This window comes from Hetaerina americana, unplaced genomic scaffold (genome assembly GCF_022747635.1).
Source record: "Hetaerina americana unplaced genomic scaffold, ioHetAmer1.1.p SCAF_1, whole genome shotgun sequence".
NCBI classification, from domain to species: domain Eukaryota; kingdom Metazoa; phylum Arthropoda; class Insecta; order Odonata; family Calopterygidae; genus Hetaerina; species Hetaerina americana.
This window is the reverse complement of record NW_027286069.1, coordinates 42,079,222-42,104,556: the sequence shown is the minus strand read 5'-3', so window position 1 is coordinate 42,104,556 and position 25,335 is coordinate 42,079,222. Positions and strand designations below refer to the sequence as shown.

Below are 25,335 nucleotides of genomic sequence, written 5' to 3'. Positions count from 1 at the left end.
GATAAGCATTCAAGGGGAGATTTCTTTAGAATGGGAGATCTGAGAGCTTTCATAATGAAGTTGAAATCACAGCTATGAAGGCTGTTTCTATAATTGTGCACCAACAGTTTCATAAAATAACAACGATTATTACAAATTATTTCACAAATAGACATGCGTTTGAATCATTTTTTAGGTTTTGGTTCTTTCTAATTGTACAGTTTTGTTGCTTTTAGTATTTACAGTATAGTGTTTTCTGCAATTAGTCTCTTTTTATTCATTATGTTGCATGTTTATATTCAAATGTGTGGCTAACTCTTTAATATAGTCATTGCCATAAGTTTTTGACTGTCACCATTTCTCATCATGAAATAAAAGTGAAAGTATTGAACTGTCTAGAATATAAAGATGATCTTAATTTTCCTGTATAAATATCTTAAATCTGAAAAGGTTTTGCGTTGCTCTTCGGTGGTCCAGTTTTCATCTAAAACATGAAGTGTACTGTGTGGGTCCATCCAAAACCTGCCTTAAATGGTGGACTACTGATTAATATAAGTGTATGTTTATATTAGGTTTCCTGTCTACCCAATTAATCTTGGGAGAGGAGAAAGGCTAAATAGGCCTAAATTTGATTTTAACATTTGGGATGGATTAATTTGGGTAGCAGAGGTAAGGTACTTTCTTGGATTTATTTAAACTCCGCTGCTATAATAATATATCTTTATTTACTAAAACTACCTTTCAGTTAAGTACTGCAGTCTGTTGTTTGGTTTCCATTGGTAAATTTAGTAAACTTAATATTTTCATCCAATGTTTGGAAACAGTGGTGAGCATTGATAGAAGTAAGAGGGGTGAAACTTTTCGGCTGTTATTTTTCACCTCCTTTAACAGTTAACCTGGTTTAAGCATATCCTGAAATGTTGGCCAGAAGTAGTCATATTTAGGTGAAACAAGGTTGCAAGGCATAGTAAATTAAGTTAATTTGGCTGTATTATTATTTTTCATTACAATTAATACTGATCCATTTCATAAATACATAGGAGGGCATTTTTGAGCCTCTAAAAGTAAGGTAAGATTAAGAAATAATATGTGAAAAGGAAGTATGATTTAAGGCTTACATTGTACATTGGTTATTTAATATGATAAATTGTGATTCTAGAGAAATTGACATTATTGTGGGAATATAGTGTAGAATTGTAGGTTATATAGTATAATTTGCATATTATTCTCTATCAATAAATATTCTTTCCTTTTAAGGTTCGAAGATTTTTGTGCATGTCTAGTTTCTGAGGAGCAAACTCCACTGTTAGCAGAGTGTCACCTGTCATTATTAAAAGCATTGTTAAGAGAAGAGGATGCTCAACAAACTCATTTTGGTCCTCTGGATCACAGGTAAGCATTAAAAATTCCAGCATGTAATACTGCATTTAACAAAACATTAGGATTTTATGTGTTCAGATGAAATTATATGTCATGAAATGAACCAATGGCTAGAAGCCCTGGTATAATTTCTTTCTTGTTCAATAATCTATATCTATTTTGATTCAATAAGTCTAAAATGATTGGCAGGCATTTGAGTTGGGATATAGAAAGACATTTGATACTAAGTGAAATGCTGATTTTTTCATGGCAGCATGTGAAGTTCTTTCTTAGAAAAGAGAGTCAGACATTTTGCCAGCATTACTTTTCTGTGAGGTTTTCTGCAATCTTTCATTCTAATCTTCAGATAATTATCAGAGTAATTATTTTCAATACTTCAGATGTTAGGTGCCATGTTCTGTGTCCTCAAAATTAACCCGTTCTTGAGGTATTTGATGTTGCAAGTCATCATGCTCTTCTTGAAGTTCTCTGGTAGTTTTCCACTGTCATAGCTATCTTTGCTTATTTCAAATTGGCCTTATCGACCTTTGGTATTTTGATGGGGGTAGGGAGAGAAACTTTACACTTCCACATAAAGATTTATTACTTCACACGACCATGGTTTCAGTGCTGTGCATCATCATCTGGTGACATACATGAAACATTTTTCGACTCATGTAGCCTGGCTCCAAGAGGGTAGGAAGGTAGGGGGAGTAAGGAAGAGGGGGTAAGTTGAGTACTGGTGCATTGGTAGTGGGCTTAGGGAGGGGGGATGTTTTGAAGTAATCGTTTGACCCCCATTTAGGGACATTCAATGGTCATCACTGCCTTGGTGGGGAAAGATTTTGGAGAAATATAGGAGAGGGGTCTGGAGAGATATAGTTTCATTGGCCACCTCAAATCTGTTCGATTGAAGGGATTGCTGAATTTACAACTCCTTCAAAGCAGTCAACCTGTGTCCTTTCTTTTCTGTGTGAAGAATCTCTGGTATGAAGTTACTGGTATGATTCTCTTCCAAGAGGTGTTTGGCGAATTGAGATCTGTTGTCTTTCTGTTTGAAGCTTGATCGGTGTTCTTTAATTCTAATATCAAATGTCCTGCCTGTCTGTTCAATTTAGATGGCATTGCAGTCCGTGCTATTGAGGTAATAAACCCTGATTTGTTGCATTATGTCAATTTTGTTTTTGGGTGAACCCATTCTGTTTTTTAAAGTGTCTATGTTGTAAAACACTGTCTTGATTTTGTTCTTGGAGAGTATCTTGTTGTATCTTGAGTGAAATGTAGTCAAGAAATTGAATTCTTCGCCATCAGTGCCCGTCGTGTGTAGATGTAGAGTATATAGCTTTCTGGGCAATCCGTGTTTGTTTTCTGTTTTATATGTTTTCAATCATTTTTCCCTGTACCCATTGTTGACTGCAATTTGTTTCATAATATAGTACTAGAGTTCACCTTGTTTGTTGTGTGGTGACATTGGGATATTGCATTCCTTGTGCAACATGGCATGAAAGGCCGCACATTTTTGTGAGTGGTGATGCTTAGATTTGGAGAGGATAATTTGGTCAAAGTAACACTTTTTCCTGTTAATGGAAAGGTCAAATATTTGATTGTTTTCATAGTCAAATCCAGGAAATTCAAGGCACAGTCTGATTCCAACTTACTTTTGAATTGTATACGTTCATCTTAAGAATTTAGCTAAGTCAAAAAATTGTCCCATTGTCTTGTGAATCCAGTTCAAACACAGAAGATGTTGTCAATATATCGGAATCAAGATAACACATTGTTTTGTAAGGGATGGTTTAAATCAAGGTTATGTTCATTTAGAACTTTGTTAACGTTTCCATTTAGTTTAATTTTGGACCCCATTAATATTCTTTCATCACATTTTTTTCTTTAATTAACTCATCTTCCAATGGTTTGGGCCCTTGATAGAAATATTCAATGTATTCCTGTGATCTCTGCCCAATTTCTTTTATTCTATCTTTCTCTCATCTATATCTTTCCAGTAGCATTTTGGATACTGTGGGAATTAATTTTTTCTTTCTCTAAATTGTCTCTTCACCAGTTTATTAGCAGTTTCATTGTTTCCCTTTTTTATGTTGTCATTGATTTCCTTGCAGCAGCAAGGAAATTTCTATCTACACTTCGTTTGATTTTTAGGACTCTCATATGGCGTGGTCCCACAACTTCTTTTAAAGGTTTTCCTTCGTTACATTTCTTGTATACTTAAAATGCATGCCTCTTTGTCCCTAAAAGATCTCTTATTTGAGCTGTTATTCGTGGCAATTTAGAATTTGCAACCTTATTCATGGTTTGTTCATCTGCTACTTCGGTTATGGTATTCTTTATTTCCTTCCATCATCCTGCTATATGTTGATCTCCTGTTTTTCTGTTGATGGCCGCAGTGAACTTTTCTCTTGCTTGCTTTTCCTGCTTTATCTTTGTGTTCTATCAGGGTTTCTGTGTCACTTTCGCCATCCTCTTTGTATCAAAGGGGATTCTGCAGGACCACCAGGTTATGATCAGCATTTAAATCTATTCTGTTCACAGATCTTCTTACACTGGTTTTTTAATGCTTCTAGAACCTCGTTCAGTTTTTTGTATTCTTCGGAATGATTTTACTCATCTTTACCATTTCTCCTTGGGTGTAATGCAAACTCCTGATACCTTCTGGCCATCCTTGGTATATCATGCTGTATCCATAGATCCAGAAGCCCCGGTCTTCAAAATCACTCTCTACCAGGATGTCTATGCCATATTATGATATTCCATTTTTCCTCACTCTCCCAATGACCTAACATTCCATGTCTCTATCCTATCTTTGTCCAACTCTACTGAAGCTCTCCTCCTAGTGATCCCTACCTGGAGATCTGATTTGGGACTATTTAACCTCCAAAACAGTTTTCTTGAATCTGAAATTGGTTTTCTATGATGCTTTCTTTTATCTTTCTTTCTATTTTTTCACTAATTATCCAAGGAAGGAATAATTTCACATCATATTGGAGTGAAAGACTGCATCTTAGGGGGAATTTAATATGATGGTTACCCATTGCCTTCAACATCCATTGTAGTGTGGCCAATTATGTGCCTTCAGCTCTCACCCACAGCTGTGGTAGTTCATACCAGATTAATTTACTTGATGTGAACTATCGTCATATGGTGAAACTGCTGCCTCTTACCATTGGTGCTGGGTAGTTTTTGTCGTGGGAGCCCCTTTTCCATTGTTGTCTCATTCTCGAAAAATCATAGATATAATTTTTACAAAGCTGAAAATTTTTGGTATTTCTGAGAATTGAACTGGAACTTGCCAGTATTTTTCAGCTCAGATTCACTACCTCTGGGCTACCTTTGATAGAAGATTACATGATATATGCCGTGAAATCAAATACCATGTAATTAAAATTGAACTGGTTACCTAGGGAATAAATATACATAAAAAAACTGTAGTAGAAAAAATAAACCATTTCTGGAAGTGTTGATCACTGATATATCACTCTATCTGTATTTGTGTTATTTTCACTGTAATTAAGGTAAAATGAATGCTCTGTTCCCAGTTTAGTCACAATTACCTGAAGATAACCATGGAAAATACAAGGGCTGTTCAGAAAGTAGCCTCTGTTATGCTATAAAAAATACAATGGAATGGATACAGAAAATTAATTATTTTCATCTAAAAACTACATCTCTACTATTTTAGACATATTTGCCAAACAAATTTAAACATTTGTTATTTTCCTGAACTAGTTTTCAAATACCTTCACCATAAAATTCTGCCACCTGAGATCGCAGCCAACCAATGATGGCATCTTGAGGTTCCTAGTCAAGACAAGGACAAAACATGCTGTTGTGTTTCCATGCAAGAGTTGTATAACTCTGTGGAAAACTCGCATGATACTAGATATTGTAAAATGCCGGTTTTCACGATCTCTTCGTAACTTTTCTGGGGCAGTTCATTGTTCACCACAGATTGGTGGCCACTTTTGTCATCATCATGGTCATTTTTGTTCACTCTGAAACGAACGACAACACTGACACCCGACTCTTGTCACTCATCACATTTTGTCCATATAGAGCACAAATTTCCCAATGAATGTCAGCAGCTTTGAAGTGTTTCATCAGTAAAAACCCTCGCTGAATAAACTAACATTTGGCAGGAATTTCAATTGAGTCGTTCATTTTGACTGCTGTTGTAAAAAAACCACAAGCAATGTTACCTTCCAACTACTGCAGCTCAAGGTGTACTTACCCACTCTGTGTATCAATACAGCCTCTCTCTCCACTTATTCTCACACTACATGACAATGGAGGTTAATTTCTGGACAGCCCTGTATTCTTATATATTGATATTATAGCTATGTGAATTAGATAATATTTTAGTATTTAATGTTTTTCAAAAGCATTATTCAATGGAGGATGGGTGATATCTATTAGGGCTGAAGAATGACATCTGTTTGTACAATGTTTCTTTGGCTGCGGTATTTTCCCTCATGTGCCATTTCCCCATTATGCCATGTGAGACGACATCAGCAAAAATATGATTTTCCTTCTCATTTCTGATGGTTCTGTAGTTGATTAAAACCATCATTTTGAAATGAGTATCAGAAGTTCCCAAAGAACTTATTTTTGAATTTTTAATGAAATACTGATAATTATTTAATTTTTATTACAGAGACTCAGTAAATGTCACTTTGTATGCTGGATGTGATACATTTGCATGGCCAGAGGTGCTTCGTGCCTATGTTGAGAGTGATCCAACAGAGTTAGACGCAACAGGTGAACTATTGCGAATATTGGGTGGACCAACAGGAAGCCCTGGCAGTAAGTAGACTTTTGATGTGTAGCATAATATGAAGATAGCCTTTATGAATATCTTTTGTAATATTTAATAACCCAGTATAAATATATATGTGTATATATATTATAAATAGCTTTTGTGTATATCCAGTAGGCAACAGTTTTACAGGTTTTACCTTTGATGCTTTTGATTTACCGACTACTAATGGCTGAAGCTTTTCACTTTCATCTACATTTCTTATCGGTAAGACCATAAGTCTTTGTTTGCTTAGTGCTCCTCTATGACATGTTCCCCTCTCAGGTACAGTGTTTTTGCTGGCAACACATTAAGCAATGACCCGGTCTCGTCTGCATTGAAAATATCTGTTGGGTTATAATCTGCGCGAAGTTTATTCAATTTTGATACCATTGAGTTGCTGTCTTGATATCAACACTTTGGCTTTCACCACCCACAGCCTTGTATACAAGTTTGTGCCCATGATCTATAAACCATTTGACCACACCATGGGACAATGAGAATTAAATTCCTAATTTTTAATATTGCCCTAATTTGAAGATGTACTGCCACTAGTGGCAAGAGAAAATCCCTATCAATTTCTTTACATCAAATTGATCATCATGACTAATCCATCAAAACAAATTTTCTAGCGGCATTTCATTAGCTAGTAACAAAGTATTCAACAGCTGATAAACTGAAAGCTACATTTACTAGTAGTGATCTCCTACGTTTGCTGAAATGTTTTTTAATTTAAATTCCACTAACCTAATTGCACGTGTAAATAAAAAACATCAGCTGTAATATTTTCAAATGTTTTAAAATTATAAAAAAATATCATTGCTTTTATTTTTTAAACCCTCCCATTGACTACAACCTTGACGTTTAGGAAGGGCTTGTGCATTCAGATGACCCCTAGAGCTGTGCTGGCGGAAGCAAAGATAATTGATCCGGGTAGATAATTGACTCATACCTGATAGGTCGAAGGTTAGGAGCCAGACGATAGGTAGTCCACACAGCATCTGTTCCTCAGCAAGGCGGCTGCAAAGGCATATGACCCCAGTGGGGTGGCCATTGAGTGATGGTGTCATGTTAAAAACACTATAGATAAAGGCAACGGGAAACCACCTCAATAATCATTCTGAAGATCATAATAGAGACAAAATATAGAATATGAATCCTGGCAACTATGGGATTCAGCCCAAATGACCGTGTGTCGTACTCAGCAGCAGGAGAGGCAAAGCTTCCGCAGTTGTCATCCCACGAAACCCTTGTAACGGAAAACTGACGGCAGCAGGACAGAAGACGTAGATGAAGAAGGCCAAATTAGTTAGAATAGGAACTTGAAATGTTAGGACAATGTTGAGGACAGGAAAATTAGAGAATATTTGGTGAGAGATGGAAAGAGAAAAATAGGTATTTTAGGTTTATGTAAGGTTAGATGGAATGATAGCAGGGATTACTGGAGTGATAGTTATAGAGTAATATACAGGGGAAGGGACAAGAGTCAGCAAGGGGTGGTTATAATATTGAATAAAAAGGTAGGAAGAAGCATAGTCAACATAGAGCAATTAACGGATAAAATATTACTAGTTGAGGTGAAAGCAGAACTTGGTCATTGTTCAGGTATGCCTGTCACCAAGCAATCGTAGGGAAGAAAAAGTTAGTAGGGTATACAATCGGTTAGAGGACATAGTGGCTAGTATTTCTGTAGAGAAACATGTGAAAGTGATGGGGGATTGGATTGTGATGATAGGCAAAGGAAGAGAGGGTGATGAAGTGGGGGACTACAGTTTAGGTACGAGGCATGACCTCGGAGAGAAATCAATTGAGTTCTGCAGGAGACAGGGGTTAGTCATCACCCATTAGTCATCTTGGTTTAGATACCACAAAAGGAGTAGGTATTTATGGATAATGCAAGGTGACTCAGAAAGTTAACAGTTAGATTATATTCTGGTTAGACACAGTGTGATCAATTCGCACAGTTTCTTGCAGATGATGATTCTCACGAAAATGTGGTTGTAAAGAAGTGTAAAGTCCATTTCATAAAGATCAGAATGGGGAGGGGGTTTAGGAAATGGAATGTAGAAGCATTAAATGGATTGACAAGGAAGGAGTATCAGCAGTATGTAGAGAAAACCATGGATGACGGTAAAGAGCCGAGTACTATCGAAGAAAAGGAGGAATACATCAAAAAAGGGATATCAAAAGCCAAAAAAGAAACAATAGGAACCATTTCCTTGGAAAAGGACAAGGAAACTATGGATTGCAGATGAGAAGATTAGAAAGATAGATGAGAGAAAAAAATGGAAGAATGAAAACAAAGAGTCTGGCAAAAGAAAGCGCAAAGAGTTATATCATAAATTGAAACGCATTAACTAAAGCAAAAGAAGAATGGTGGAAGACACAGTGCGAGCATATGGAAAGTTTGCCGATAAAGGGTGTAATTGGTGTGCTATACGGCAAGGTTAAATCACTATCAAGAAGTAAGAAGGATGGTTTTATGGCTTTATGAAGATGCGTTTTATTGTATTTAGTTTGCGGTCAAAATGTGTTGTAGGCATAAATGTTTATAAGACGACACCCAACTTCATTAGGTTACCTGATGATGATGTAACACATCAAAACCTGGTCGTAAAATAAAAATTTTATCAAGTGGAAAAGTGCTACAATCAGTTATTCATTATGTTCGACTTCCACCACTCTGCCTGAAGCCACTCAATTTGTACTTTCCTTTCATTGCTATGCACTTACTCTATCTTCATTTCCACTATTTAAAGCACCCTTGGAAGTCCTTGGGAGTTAGGCTTTTTAGTTTTCTCGTCATTTCTTGCTTTATTGGGTCCACATCTTCCCAGTGATGTCCCCTCATCATATTTTTGCATTTTGAGAATTGGAAAGGTCACAGTAGGCGAGATCTGGCGAATAAGGAGAATGATTGAATTTTTTGCCAGATACAGGTGAACAATCAAGGCTAAACGTGCAGGTTCATTGTCATGGTGAATAATCCATCCACCATGTTTGATTGAAATAGTGTGCACTGTTGATTTTCCTAAATTCATTTCATCAGCTATCATTCGGACAGTTTTTTGACGATCATTAAGGAAAGGGATCACACACGATCAATGTTGTCGTCAACACAAGTGGTTGAAGGTCATCCTGGCCTTGTATCACCTGTGGCATCTTTAAAATGCTTAATCTATTTGAATATGGATGTTTTCTTCAGAGCACTATCACCGTAAACAGCTGTAAACATTTCTGTAATTTCTTCATCACTTTTACTGCACTTTACCTAAAAACTTGATGTTGATTTGTTGCTCCGTGATTTTGTCAATTTCCATTTTAGACAAACATTAAAAAAAAAGGGCAACAGAAACTAACATAGCTGGCACCATACGCACATCTCAGACAATCTGCCAAGCACAGATGGCCAATTAGGTCTCAAGCAACTAGCGCTGCTAGTGAGTGGATGCTATAATCCTTGTCATGGATGCCAGATTGCGCTAGGTCGTGCATTTATTGCACAGACCACCTTAATTGCTGAACATAGGAATAGATAGGACATGAGCCTAATCCGCAGCCTATACATGTCTCAGACTGCTCAGGTGTGAGTGAGGAACGGAGATTCTGGATTGGCAGTGTTAGGAAGAGGTTTAGGGCAGGGGTGCCCACAATCTCTGGTGCTGTTCAACATATGTGTGGAGTAAATGATTAAAGAGGCATGGGAAGAATTACAGGCAGGAATGAAAGTCGGTGGGAAATTCGTAAAACAGTTATGTGTGCCGATGACCAAGCTCTGATTTGTCAGACAGCCAAGGGTTTGCAAGCATTGTTGAGTGAATTGGAAATTCATTGCGATAGATATGAGATGGGAATCAATGTTAATGAAACAAAGGTTACGGGATATTCCAGAAAGGCAAAGGCTAAGCTTAACATTAAAATAGGAGGGCAAAATCTAGAGCAGTTAATCTATCTCGGAAGTTTTTTGGACCAACACAGTCTAAGTAGTAGGGGTGTAAGGAGAATAATTGTGCTTGACAAAGAGGCTTTCATAAGGAGGAGGCAGTTGATGGCAGGTACTTGAGTAAGGATGTTAAGAAAAGATTGGCCAAAACTTTGATTTGGAGCGTGCTTATGTACGGTGTGGAAATATGGTCACTGAAGTGGGCAGATAGATGTAAATTAAAGTCTTTTGGAATGTGGGTGTTGAGAAGGTGAAATGGACCAAAAGGAAAACAAAGTAGGAAGTGCTAGGTAAGTGGAGGAGAGGGGATTGTTGGGAGAATACATTAGGAGGCAGGAAAAATGGATGACGGGCATATTGATCAGCAGTGGAATGTTGAAGACTATGATAGAAGGGAGAATATTAGGCAGACGAGGAAAGGGCAGGAGTAGGGTAAGGATGAAGGGAGAAAGGAAGTACACAGAGACAAAGGACTTGATGTTGAGTAGGTTGCTGGATTGTCTTTTGTTACAAGTCAGAAAATATTTATTTGGTAGTTGTGTCCAACCAAAACCAACCTTAACCAGTAGATTACTTAAAAATATTTTTTAAATGTGGTTTCTATTTTAAGGGTTTGCTGGAGAAAGCTCTTTAAATTGTCATAGAACTGAAATGTCTATTGATATGAATTTTGAATTTAATAAAACAAAGATAAAATACAGAGTATGGCCACTTAGGTAATAATGTCTGAATAATAAATTTAAAACATTGATAGATGATAATTGACATTAAGAAAAATTATATCCTCATACGTTTCTTGTCTCATCTATCTATGATTATTTATAAATTCTCATATCTTATTTTCTCTACTACCAGGGTTCTATAGATAGCCTCTGTAGAGAAGAAGATATATTGTGTTCAATACTTCTTATATTTTTATCATTTTAAATTACATGATTTAACCTACTGTTACTCTATATCAAGCAAATTAATTGTTTTCAACTTTATAGGTTTAGAGAAAAGTGGAGCAATTATTAGTAAGAATAATGGAGGACGTCCTGTCGGGGTTACAGAGGGTGAGTACCCATTTGGATCTGCTGAAGATCGCCTGAAAGTGCTGACATTCCTTACGGATCAGTTCCTCATTACAAATCCTGTTCGAGAAGACCTTCTTAATGAAGGTAAGTCTTATGTACTTATTTTGATGAGTTGTGTGATGATTTTCATGACTCACTTTTCTCATTTGAGTCATTTTCTATTTTTTATATTTAATTTCAAACTGTTACAGGAAATATTCATTACGATGACCATTGCCGCATTTGCCATCGCCTTGGTGACTTATTGTGTTGCGAGACTTGCCCTGCCGTATTTCATTTGGAATGTGTTCAGCCACCACTGGAAGATGTACCTGAGGAAGATTGGCAGTGTTCAGTATGTAAGGCACATCAGGTATGGTTATGTTTGTTTTAAATTTCTCTGGAATGAAAACATTTGACTCTAACAACAATAAAATTTCTCTTCAAATTCTATGATTAGGGTAGGCATTGTTGTTCTACTTAGAGATTAGTTGTGGTTGAGTTTTATTCTTTGGTTCACAATTACCTTGGTCCTTGGAGGTAGAAATGAAACAATAAATAGTTCCAGGACTGATGTTAATACTAATAATAAGTGTGGTTACTTTCACTCAACAATACCTTTTGTTAGACCAACTCTCATTCATAACAGAATATCAAAGGTTCAGTACAACATTTTCAAATCAGATTCTTATACCGTGTTGCATTTGATGCTCCAATAAAAAGTTTATCTGCCAAGACTATGTAATAATAAAAATTAGCATAGCACTTTTCCACTAAATTTAACGTTTCTACTTATTGTTATATGGCAACCATTTCAACTTGAAGTAATCTTGAGGTACAAGACCCACATTATACTTTGATTAGAAAATCATTTTTTATTTTTTAGAAATGTACTATAGTGTGCGGCAACATAACTTCCTTTTTTATAAGGAAAAACCTCTTTAAAAAAGGAAGTTATGTTGCCGCACCCTGTGTAATCTCTTTTACATTATGGATTCCATCTAACACACCAACCTAGAAAATGTGACTCACTGTGTAATAATTTATGACAGCAAATAAACGACAGCACTTGGAAAAATATTTACAAAATCCTATCAAACTCAACAGTTTCATCTTAGATGTATTAGAACACATTACATCGCATGTGTTTCCCATGCATAAAAATTTCATAGGCAGCATGTAAGTTATTTGAAATCAGGGGATCAGGTTGGTGTGCTGTCAAGTGTACTGTCTTCCCATCGTGAGTTCCCAAGTTAGATCTTGATAGTGGTAGAATTTATCAGTGGTATCCCGATCCCTATTTGATTGCCGACTGTAGAGGCCTTCAGTGAGACTAGTCCATTCATGAGATGGTAGGTGAAATTGTGGATCTCATGCCACCTTTGAGAGGATTAGACTTATGCCAGAATCTGGTTTCTCTCCATCCTTCCCCCATGCCCCAAGAATCTTGCTTTTACCAAATTATCCACCTATCCCCAAAGGTGCAAATTACTTTTGCACCATTTTTAATTGTAGATTGCCTACTCTTAATAGCTACTATTAATTTGAAGTCTGGGACGGAGGGCACTGAAAAAGAAAAGCCATTTAAAAGCCAGTACATACAATTTTTTTTCATTTTCTAGCTAAATGGCTTGATCATCAAAATCTATAGATCTGCAGATGCTACCTTGCAAGCAAAGTTGATTGGGATCAGGAGCTGGATTATAAGTTGAAAAGTTCTCATATACAAACTCAAGTAAACCCCTATGCCAAGGAGTTATTGGAAAATCTGGTTCTTGTAGTATGTGCAACACAAGACAGTGCCTTTTCCCAATTTATTGTGCCGTATTTAATAAATTTTGATAAGCTGGGAAACACGCTGTAATAATATAAGATGCATAATTACATTCTTAAGCCACAGAAATTACTAGAATACAATGCTCAGAATGTTTTTTTAATGACAGGGAGTTATAATAGTGCGCCTATTTAATGCCATAACTAGTATCCTTGTACCATGTTAAGGAACACAAAACATAAAAACTTGTAGGATTTTTCTCATGAATACTATTTTAATGTGCTTGGGGGGTTTATCTCTGTGAATTTTCAACCACATCTCTAAAAGTATGAAATTTTGTGGAATCCACCCTGGAAAATATACGAGGTCTGTTCAAAAAGTATGGCAAATTTTAAGAATTTTGAATTTTTGTGGGTTACTTATATTTGATTTTCAATTTGTTTGTGGTGTATTTTGGTACTTAAGTCTTAAGACTCATTTATGCCGTAAAGTTAGGCCATTTTGAATGTTCAGTAAATTGTTGGCAGATGTTTTGCTTGGATGTGTTTTGGCCTGTCTTCGATTTTTGCCTGTTCCAAAAAATGGATCAAAGAATCTGTATCAAATTTTGTGTGAAAAACAAAATTAAGTGAGCGAACGCATTCCGAATGTTGTTTGTGGTATATGGAGAAGCTACCTTGGACCTAAGGAACGTTTATTGGTGGTACAAAATGTTCTCAGAAGGCCAAGAAGATGTGAACGACAAAGACCATGCCGGATGCCGGAGCACGTCAACAACTCACGGAAACGTTGATGAAGTGAAGAAAATAGTATTGGCCAATTGTCGAATCACCATTAGAGAGGTTCCTGAGGACCTAAACATATCGATTGACTCGTGCCATTCCATTTTTACAATTGATTTGGGTATGACTCGGGTGGCCGCAAAATTCTTACAAAAGTTGCGCAATTTTGACCAAAAACGGCAAAGCATTAACATTTCTAATGAGGTGTTGGACTCTGTCCGCGACGACCCAAATTTATTCCAGTTGGTCATAATTGGTGACGAATTGTTTGTGGTTATGACGTGGAAACTGAAGCTCAATCATCCCAATCTTCGAGGATTGGAAAAACGTTGGCACAAGTGTGTAATATCTAATGGGGATTACCTTGAAGGGGACAAAATATATATTAATGAATAAATTAATAATTTTTGAAAAAACGAAAAAGTCATGATACCTTTTTACAGACCTCGTATATTTTCACATAATTGATTTTTAAAACACTGAATTTTAACTTTCACTTCTAAAAAATTTTTTCACCTGTAATATCTCATAAAAAGGCATGGTTAATGTCAAAAATTTAAGAATATAATTTTAATGCATTAATTTTTGTTCACTTGAGAACAGTACTAAAAAATATAATTGCCATTCTCATAATGTTATTACAAAATATATTGAAACAAAGTTTTCATTCAGTACATGCATCTATAAATTTTGAGTGATCTTTTTTTATTACTGCTACTTAAAATAATGAAGGCTGTATGTAAAATTTTAGTAAAGTGTGAACCTTCTCATAAACCATAGTTATTACCTAGGGGATCTCTTCTTAATAGATTTCAACATTTTTTTAATTGATTGCAACTGTCAATACCTATTAATTCATAGAAACTGAAACTGACAAACACCCGCCCTGGAGCCTAAATATTGTGGAACTGGTCCATTACTAATTTAAAAAATATTTCTTCAGAGGAATAATATATAAATACAAATAAAATTGGCAAATACTCTACTGATAGAATTTGCCCTTCATTGTCTGTCATTATGTAATTAAGTACTGTTGAAAGTTAATTTGCTTATTGCTTGCTGGGTAGTAATGGTGTTAGAGGGTGTATTTTGATTATAATGATTATTAAAATGCAAAACCTTTTTAAGATTGTTGTAAGCCTAAGCCATATGAAAGGTATTAAAAATATTTTTTCCCAATAATCTATGTATAATTTTTAATAACCATATTATTTTGATAGTTAGATCCTACATTTGCTTTGTATTTTAACTTATGTGAATATGTTTGCAGGTCCCAGGTGTCACTGATTGTATATCAGAAGTGGAGAAAAGTGGATTACTTTGTCGGCAGGAACACTTAGGATATGATCGTCATGGCAGAAAATACTGGTTTCTTGTGAGGCGAATATTTGTGTGAGTTAAAAAAATATGTATCATATTGTATAATAATTAAGTTTCATATTATATAGTTAAATGATTGAGACTGCTTCTGGTTTCAGGGAGAGTGAAGATGGAGAAGTTTGGTATTACAGCAGTCGATCCCAACTCAATGAGTTGAAACAGGGACTGGATGCACGAGAGTATGAAGCGCCTCTGGTGAGGGAGTTAGGGGATTTGGGGGAAGAATTAGAGAGACAAATGGCTATTACTGAGAGATTAACTCAGCAGCTAAAAGGCAGCAAACGGAGTTATTTGGATGCTGAAAGTGGTATGTAGTTCTAATGATTCATTATTTCTACTAAGAATCTCAAACAGTTGCAATTGCAGATTTTATAAAACTGGAACACCCTGTATGTAAATCCACTTTGCAGTTGTAATTAAGCATTTAGTAGCCTCAAACTAACTATGAAAAGTGATTCAATTCAGGAAAATATGGATCAACTGAGAAGAAGATCGTGAGCAAAGTGAAATGTCAAATATTAATAGTTATAAAGGCTGTTGTGTTCCACATATTGTGCGATTTTTATTTTGTTCTGTGAAAATACTCGTATTCTACAGAAATCACATTTTCATTTAATAAATTAAAATTCATTGGTCCAAGGTCTAACAAAGTAAAATATAGGACAAGGTGGAGAGCAAACAATCAGTCACTTCAGTGTTCCGAAGACTCCGGAAACTCTTCCACACTATAATAACATTTATCAATCCTGAGATATTTCTTAAATGTACCCCTAGATGCTTGTTGCCAGATATGCTTTCTGCCTGGTGGCACATAATTGAAAATTTTGATAGCCTCATGAAGGGGATTCTTATTATACATAGTCGAGAGAGGCAGAATAACTGTACATCAACACTCTTATCCAGTATTTTGCCCATGTACTTGAGCATTGGTGATCTGTTGTTTCATATTACCCTTAAAATACATACTCCATAATGACAAGGTAAAGTTAGAATTTTTAGTTCTTTAAAATGAGGTTTGCAAGTGTGCCATGGGGCATTCATTCTGTTCCCCTTCCACCATATTGCGCCTGAAGCTATTCAATTTCTAATTTGTTTGGAAAAGAGACTCTTAAGAAGTTGTGAAATCTGAAAACAACCAGGAAAGAAGAATTCATTCCTGTTGATTTTTTTAACACCAATCTCCTATTTCATGATAGTCATTAAGCTCAATGCATGGCCAATGAGCATTGAGTGAATAATTATCTTTTGATGATGAGTGAGTTTGCAAGTCTATTTCTACAATTTTGTTAATGGGAGTTCCTGCAGTGTTTATCCTTTTAATTGTGTTTATTCCAAAATTTATATTTTAATTTAATGTTTTTCTGATTTTCCAAGCTGCTTTAGCAAAACAACATAAGGAAAAGGAAGAGAGACGAAGACGAGAGGAAGGTGGTGACACAGAGGATCCCATTACCGGAGATACTCAGGAAATACGCAAAGTGAGTAAGATTATATCATCTCTAATTGAAAAAATTGCTGATTAAAAAGTGGCATTGATTGAAAACATAGTTTATGATTGAGTTTGTCTAATCATAAATTAGGAAGGTTAGTGTTGAATAATTTTCTACTAACAAGTGTACAGATGGAAATTAAATACCTAGTATGTGGATGACCCTTGCCAAAAATTAAAAGGAAAGCATTTCAGCTATTCAGGAAGTGTTTTATAGGAGGGTGGGCAGAGTAGTGGGAACAAAAAAATATGAGGTACAGAAGCATGCATGAAAAGAGTTGATGACAGATGCCTATAAAGATACAGGGAAAGGGTTTGGGAAAAATTTTATATTGAATATTGTATTACATGGGTCAGAAACTTGGTCACTGACTTAATAGGATAAGTGTAGATTGGAGACTTCACTGTGGATCTGAAGAAGAATGGAAAAATATATGTGTAGACAGGAAAACCAACGATGAAGCTCTAGATATGATGCAGAACGTTTTAGTTGTTGGGTGAAATCGGGAGATGGCCGGACAAATGGTAGCAGAAGAATGTGTTAATGTATTATGTAGTATAGGGTTTGAAGAGTTTTTGGGGTGGAACGGCTTGCAATTTCATTTGGCATCTTCTCACAGTTGTGCCAACGTGGGAGAAAAAACTTGTGAGTAATGATGACAATTATGGGTGAAGCCAAGAACTTAATAGATCACCATTGTAAGTACAGTAGCATATAGAGTTACGGTCACCCAACAACCTATCAAATTTAGTAGACTACTGCTAATAATCTATTTAATTATCTCTTCAGAAAAGTATGAAGAAAAACATCGTACTAATTATTAGTTCCAGCATTTGCCGCTGAAATTTGATTTCATAAAAAACAGGGGAGAAGACTGTCAATTATTGCTCATGAATTGGAAGGCCTTAATTGGGCTGCAATTAATTGTCTGCAATTAAAATATATATATCAGTATTTCTGACAAGAATATTCACTCAGGTGGAATCAAGAGCCTAGGGATTGACTTTGAAGTTAGCAAGTTCAGTACACCGTAAGAGATATTTCCTACGTATCATCATAATCACATGTGCTCTGATCCATGGCTGGAGGGGTACTTTCACTCTTCTCGAGAAGTTCCAGGAATGACAAGTTTGTCATTCCTGGAACCAGTTTTACAATGACAGTTGATGGATATTTTCCATCATTATTCGTTTCGCTTTGAAATTGATAATAATGAAGATTTGCACACCCCTAGTTCTAATGCTGTTAATATTTTTGTTTCATACTTATTTTGCTTTTACTTTTCAAAGTGGCTGACTTTCATCCAATATTTTTTAGTAAATAGTAACCAAGTGAATTTAAAATAGATATAGCCAATGATGATTTACATACTTCTCATATGGTGACTTTCACCTATCTGGAGTTACACTATCGATTTAATAAATTTCTCTATTCCTCAAAAGATTAGTATCAAAGTGTCGAACAACCCTGTTTAGGTACCTAGTGAATTAACTGTAACCAATCAGATTGCATGCCAGTGCATCATTTAGATTATACCAATGTTTTCTTGGTGTGAATTTTATGTAATTTGACATAATACAATTATAAAAGCTGTCATAAGACCTATTTACAAAGGAAGATCTCATAAAGACTTGAACAACTATCGCCCAATATCAATACTACCCGCCATTTGAATTGCTAAATTTCCTGGATAAGAATGAAATAGTAATAAAATTTCAACTCTGTTTCCAAAGAAATAAAGGAGCCACACAAACCATTGAACTAGCGGTGAACAGTATCACAGATGAAGTAGATAGAAGGCTTAACATGGTAATAACATTTATTGATCTTTGAAAAGCTTTTGACACAGTGGATCACAATATATATGGTTAAAAAAATTATACTGTATAGGAGTTCATGGACCCAGCGACCTTAGGATTTCTAATTATTTAAAAGATAGAAAATTGGTCACTAAAATAAATAATGTATGTAGGGAAGATCATGAGATAGAATCAAGTGTGCTTCAAGGATCTATCCTTGGCCCTTTACTATTAATAATATATATATATATATATATATATATATATATATATATATATATATATATTTATATATATATTTATATATATATATATATATAAATATATATATATATATTTATATTTATTCACATTACTGCCTACCTTACCCCACCACTGTTTTGCCTCATGCTGGAACAAGTTAATAAGCTGTATAGATATGCCTTCATAATAGGAAACTATTTTTATGATAAATATGAAATACCTGATTTCAATAAAAAGGAATTACCATAAAGGGACAATATTAAGTATACAACAAAAAAATCATACAAATCAAAGCGGAAGAAAATTGGAGGTTACTGTACCTCTAATTTTTAATGAAATACCTAAAGATTTAAGAATATTACTGTCAGTAAATGCTGTGAAAGGGATAATAAAAGACTGGCTATTATACAGAATGGATTAGGGCTTGGAACAAAACATGACACAATGCATGTAGCTTTATAATTGCTCTACTTTAAGTTATTGTTTTGGTTTATGTGGCTTAGCAGGATTGGAATGAGTATTCCATTTATAAATGTTTACTATATACTACTATTGTATATTATGAAGATCATATCACCATGGTATATATATATGATAAAGTTTGTCTATAATTGTATATTGTATTGATTGTCCGTAATTCTTTGTATATCATATATGATGAAAATTATGCTATAATTGTAATTCTGCATGGAAAAAAAGGACAGGAGGGCATAAAAGGAAAAGAAATACATTTTCCCATATTTTCAGGGGTGTCCTTTTTGTGTTGATTTATAGGACTTCAAGAGTTTGGGCTGGTCAGCTTGTCTATAGTGCCATGTGTCCCTATTTATTAATATTCTTATAGAAATTTATTTTAATTTTAAATTTATTTTATAAAAGTATTTCATTCAGTGTAACCTTGGTTATTTTAATTGCATTTACAAAATTTTAATTTCTTCATATTTATTCCATTATATCGTAGGACAATGGCCATAAGCAAGATGAGGAAGGAGGAGAAAGTGAGACAATGGAGGATGATGAAGAAGAGAAGGATGATGTTGGGGAAGATGAAGATGGAGATGATGATGCCCATGTTGCTTCATCATCTGATCCTTCCTCAGCATCCGCTGGAGGTAAGTTTTGTACCAATCCAAAGTGATTAAAAACTTAAAAAAAATTTACTTTACCATGTGATTCATAGCAGTGTTTCTCTTGACTTTTGGTGTACTGCACTTAAGTATTTCTTCCAGTACTTTTTTTTACCTAACTCCTGTTTTCACTCTAACACTGATTTCCAATAAAACTATTCCAAGGTAGAACACCCCAACGAAGGTGCTCCAATAATTCTTAGATGTATATTATAAAACCTTGAAGAATTATTGGGGCACCTTCGTTGGGGTGCTCTACCTTGGATAATTTTATTGGAAATCAGTGTTTTAACATAGTGTGGTGGTCTGATTACGTGAAAAGCTGTGCTTCAACAGATTGAGAACAGATCTGTCAACAGATTTTCTTTGATTATCAACAGTTTCAACAGTTCTTTGGTGGAATCATTGGTATTATTATCGTATTTGCAATTCGTTGGTCAAATAGGTTTTGAATTGGGCAAAGGATAGTTGCGTGTGATTTTTGTGACTTGATTGTATTCTCATTAATGGAAGCAGTAGTTGATTTTAATTTCAAAAATTTTAGTGCCAATATGCTGTGAGTTGTCCAAATGTTGGTTTTAAACAACATAGTTTTAATTTAGCTAAATATCATTCTAAAGATATGAGGAAGTGTGCACATTTATTTATCGAGATTATTGGGGCAAGGTTGCGACTTCATAGACCCATTTTCTACCTAGCACACATTCACAAGGCAGTCACAGGTATTCATGTCCTAGGTTGAGGAAAACCCCACATAGCTGGGATTCGAACCCGCAACCTCTGGAATGGCAGGTTAGGGCGTTACCCCACTGCATTTATTATAATAAATATGGCGCAATGAGACATCATGATGCTCAATGTAACCAAATAAAATGAGATGATTAGCCTCTTGGATTCTAACACTGTCCTTTTGCATTTGGAGACAAGTCATGAAATCCCAAATAATTCAGGTAACCTCACAGATTTCAAAATAGTTAGACAACAAGGATGCATAACATGCATAGCAACGAACCTTGTATTGAAATACCATGGTAAAATGTAATCAAAATATTTGGTTATTTTTTAAAATTACTCATTACAGCCAGATTGGTTCAATTATTGCTGTATTTTCAGACTGGATCTTTTGATACCCATGTGGAAATTAAGAGAGTTCTTTAACCTTTCCATTTTTTTCTATTTGCTCTCAGCTTCCTATATGTATAACATATTTGTGAGGGATGATACCTACCTATGTCGAGAGAAACTGATCCCAAAAAATTAATGGAATTTTCAAAAGAATAATTTTTTAATTTAATTCAATTCATTTTTTAAATGATTTCATCCAATTAGTGAAATTTATTAAAAAGGCATTTTACAAATTTTCACCAAAAGTCAAGGCTTGACTTTCTTATTCTAATGTTGATGGCATGAACTTAGCAATTCACTTCCCAACAAAATGGAACTTTTTAGAAAAATATAAAAAATGGTTATAGTTAATTATATGAAAAATGCCAAAAAGTGAAAGGAAATCTGGTTTTGAAAAATGAGAGTTCTCATGAAAAACTTGGTGATATGTGTGATTTTTAGAATACTACCTTGATCAAAAATTTCCCGGAATTTATTCAGAAAATTAAAAATACAAGTTTATTCATCTAAATCTATATTGTCCCCTTCAAAGTAATCCCCATCGACTGCAACACACTTATGCCAGCGCTTGATCCAATCCTCGAAACATTTTTTATATTCGGTTTTCGGTATGTCCATCAGTGCTTCCTGCGATTTTTCCATTACTTCCTCTCGGCTGCTAAAACGCGTTCCCCGTAATGGTTTTTTAACTCGATTGAACAGAAAGAAGTCACAGGGAGCCAAATCAGGTGAATTCGGTGGCTGTTGGATGGTATTTGTTGCATTTTTCGTCAAAAAATTACGAATAATGATAGCACTGTGCGACGGTGCATTATCATGGTGCAAAATCCACGAGTTTTCTGCCCACATTTCTGGTCTCTTTCGGCGAATTGCTTCACTCAAAAGTCTCATAACGCCCAAATAATACTCTTTGTTTACTGTCTGGCCTTCTGGCAAAAATTCATGATGCACTACACCGTTGTAATCCATGAAAACCGTCAGCATTGCCTTCTTTTTTGACTGAAAACGACGTGGTTTTTTTGGTCTTGGCTCATTTGGTGAACGCCATTCACTTGCCTGATGTCTGGATTGCGTGTCGTACTCATAAACCCACGTCTCGTCTCCAGTAATGATCCTTTTGATGAATGTGGGATCGGATTCAGCCTCGCAAATCATGTCTTTTGCGACGTCAACACGGTCTCTTTTTTGCATGAAATTGAGGTCTTTTGGCATGCTACACGACGGAAACCCAAATCATTAACCACAATGTCTTGGGCGGATCCATAGGCAATGTTCAAGTCCTCCGCTATTTCTCTGATGGTTAATTTGCGGTTATTGACCAACATTTCTTTTACTTTATCAATTTTTTCACCGACTTTCGATGTCGATGGTCTGCCACTGCGTTCATCATCTTCGATTGACTCACGACCACTTCTGAACCGCTCGTGCCACTGGTAAACGACCGTTTTTTTTAGAGAATCGTTGCCGAAACACTTTTCCAACATTTCCAACGTCCGTGCGCCACTAAATCCGTTTTTTACGCAAAATTTAATACAAGTTCGTTGTTGCAAATTTAAATCCATTTCTGCAATTGTAAAAAATCGCCAACACACACAGAGATAGATGTACTCTTGGCTACGTAACTTTTGCAAATGTCAAGTTATGACACTAAGATTTAAAGGGAATATCAACAACAGATGTACCAATTTAACAAAAAAAAACAGAACTCAAATCGGAACGATGGGAGCGCCACACGGTGGTTATTCCGGGAACTTTTTGATCAAGGTAGTATTATTGTTTCGGAATAACTTTGGGACTCAGGGACTGACCCAGGCTATTTGAAGCTGTGGAAAACTTCGCATGTAACTTCGTAGAGACTGAGATGCAGTGAGAGCAGGTGGGGGCCCTTTGAAGTTCAGTCACTGAATGATCTCACTTGTGTGCGCTTGGTGAAACTGTGTGCTATGTTGCCAAATATGTGTTGCTTCTGTTTGCTTGGTTTTCCAATAGCTGTTCGTGTTTTATTCTTTTCCCATTTTTTCCTTCACTTTCTCATTTCATTATTTACCTCTCAGTTCCTTACTTTCCTCACTTCCCTTTTTTTTATTCCTTTCTCTCCTCTTTTTTATCTATGTTACCCTCAGCAGAATTATTTATATGTAGCATTAGTCTGAGAACAGCACTTTTTGGCCTTTATGTCGGACTATTGACAATGAAAACAACTACACACAAGTACAAACTCTCAAGCCCTAGGTGGAGGGAACCCCACCCAGGCCGGAATCAAATCCATGACCCATGGGTTGGCAGACAAGGACATTACTCTGCCATCACTGGGGCCGGCCAGTTATTCACTTCATCCTCTCCTCCCAAAGATGTTTTTTTGAGGCCTGATCAATGATATTTAAAGAATTTATCCTGACAAATTTAACGATGGGCTGAGGGTTTACTCACCATTTGGTGTAAAATCAAAAAGGTTATCGCATGGAACATGTTAAGTATATTTTATATAATGTGTTTTATGGTTAAAAGTTACATTAAGTGTTTAAATGTCTAATTCATGGTCATCGAGTCTTCTTTGAATAGCTCTATGCCCATGAGACCTGTATTAAGTGCTATGATAATATGATGAAAATGATGACAACCTAGGGTCAACCCTTCCTATTGTTTCATGACCATGGAGTCAGCCTGGCAACCATGGGTCTCGCCACAGGCTAGATCCTAATTGAAATTTCCATGGTATGTTACAAAGTACATTTGAGTGGTGGTATCTGTCACAATCTGCTTCTGCAGTAGAGTATCTGTAGCAGTGATAAATTTGAGTTTTCACTCATGGAAGAATGCCCCCACATGTCATTTCATACCTTCTAAACACACATGAGGGGCAAGTCCCAAAGAAATTTGAACATGATAATAGAAGGGTTCTAATTATGGATGGTGCACTGTACGTTTCTGATTCCTCAGGCAGTTTCCATTATGCAATATTTCATCGATTAGTTCTTTTTCTGTAATTTTTATTCATTTTCACTGACAATTAACCATTGACTAATCTACCTGTGATATTTTTCGAACTTAAAAAATTTTCATTATACTGATTACAGCAATTTAGAAGTGCTGCATCTTATTCCAGATTAGGAATACTATAATTCCTCTCTTAAGTACACTGTGTGTAAATCATAAATTGATTTTATAGTATATTATTTATGGGTGTTTATTATATTTCTATTACATTGGTTTTGCCCAATGATGGATTTTTGTTTACACTAAGAACAGAAAAACATATAGGTCACCTGACATACAGGTGTCTTTATCAGTGTAAGCAGTGACTGATGCATCATACCCATTACATTTTTGTTTACAGAGAATATTTTCAGTTCCTATTCTCCCTCTTGGCATGTTTTCTCAAAATTCTTCATCTTGTATTCTATTACATGTGAACCTTATCATTCTCATATTCATTAATTGGTGTCATAGTGAGTCATACTGGCAAAAATTGTTTATATCCAAACTATGATATTTGTCAAACTTTCCTCTCAGTGTCAGGGAATGATGAAAATGAAACGTCTGTGGGTGCTACCCCTGACAGAGAAGAAGGCCGTGGTGCCTCTGAGCAAGATAAAGGAGGTGAGCTCTTTTATGCCTTTTGCTTAGTTGGTATCATTGCCAGCTTATCTCTTGAGCATAGTCAGACCTCTATGACAGTGTTTCTCGGCCCATGCTCAGGGAAGCTCATATTCTCTGGAATAATATAACTGTGTAAATAAGTGAATTATCCTATTCTTAATGCTAAATGTCAAATTTTGGTTTAAAATTGAGCATAAAGTTTCTCAAATGCAACACAGTATTATTAATAAGAATTTGTTTGAGTGAAGAAATTATGTTTGCATGTTTTTATAAAATCCCAGAGAATGATGTGGTGCACTGCTGAAAATTGAGAAACACTGTTGTATGTTGAGGATAAGATGGTGAATACTGATTGACAGCTGCATTTTAAACACATATTCACTGTTTAGTATGAGGCCATGAAAAAATGACAATTTTTTGAAAATCTGACAGTTTTGAGAGAGCTGTAAAGTCAGGTTAAAGAGAATACACATAAATTCCTGGGGTGTTATGAGCTGACAGTGGTTAGTAATTGAGCACTTAATGGTGCCATAATGTACTGAGAATACAGTAAATGTTCATTATCTTGAAATTCAAGTTCCCAAACAATCACAACTTTGAAATATCAGGATTCCAAACTGATTTATTTTTAAAGCAATATTTTGTAGTTTCTTAGTTAATCTGTAAATTTTCAATGCTTCATTTATGTTCATTAATGTTTTATCTTTCTATTAAAATACTAGCCAAAGTAATGTATGAACTGTGGAGTGCTGATTTTTTTCTACACATGTAGGAAGGAGGTATTGCTGCTGTTATCATTTAGTTTAAAAAATACAAGGTTTCTATAAAAAGTCTCGGTAAAATTTTTCCTGATGTGAGCACAAAGTGCTGAA

At 35.4% G+C, this 25,335-nt stretch overlaps 1 protein-coding gene across 7 annotated transcripts in view; it reads left to right on the top strand.

Moving 5' to 3' along the window:
* The window catches only part of E(bx) (nucleosome-remodeling factor subunit NURF301 E(bx)), a 121,861-nt gene that overhangs the window by 6,586 nt on the left and 89,940 nt on the right, over nt 1-25,335 (top strand). For 6 of the 7 annotated variants that reach the window (XM_071588938.1, XM_071588921.1, XM_071588905.1 and 3 more), the window contains exons 2-10: nt 1,237-1,371; nt 6,005-6,153; nt 11,078-11,248; nt 11,356-11,516; nt 14,970-15,091; nt 15,178-15,386; nt 16,454-16,557; nt 19,573-19,723; nt 24,377-24,463. In XM_071588938.1, the coding sequence (XP_071445039.1) occupies nt 1,237-1,371; nt 6,005-6,153; nt 11,078-11,248; nt 11,356-11,516; nt 14,970-15,091; nt 15,178-15,386; nt 16,454-16,557; nt 19,573-19,723; nt 24,377-24,463 (1,289 nt within the window). The remainder of the gene's footprint in view (nt 1-1,236; nt 1,372-6,004; nt 6,154-11,077; nt 11,249-11,355; nt 11,517-14,969; nt 15,092-15,177; nt 15,387-16,453; nt 16,558-19,572; nt 19,724-24,376; nt 24,464-25,335) is intronic. The other variant, XM_071588928.1, reaches the window with a different exon arrangement.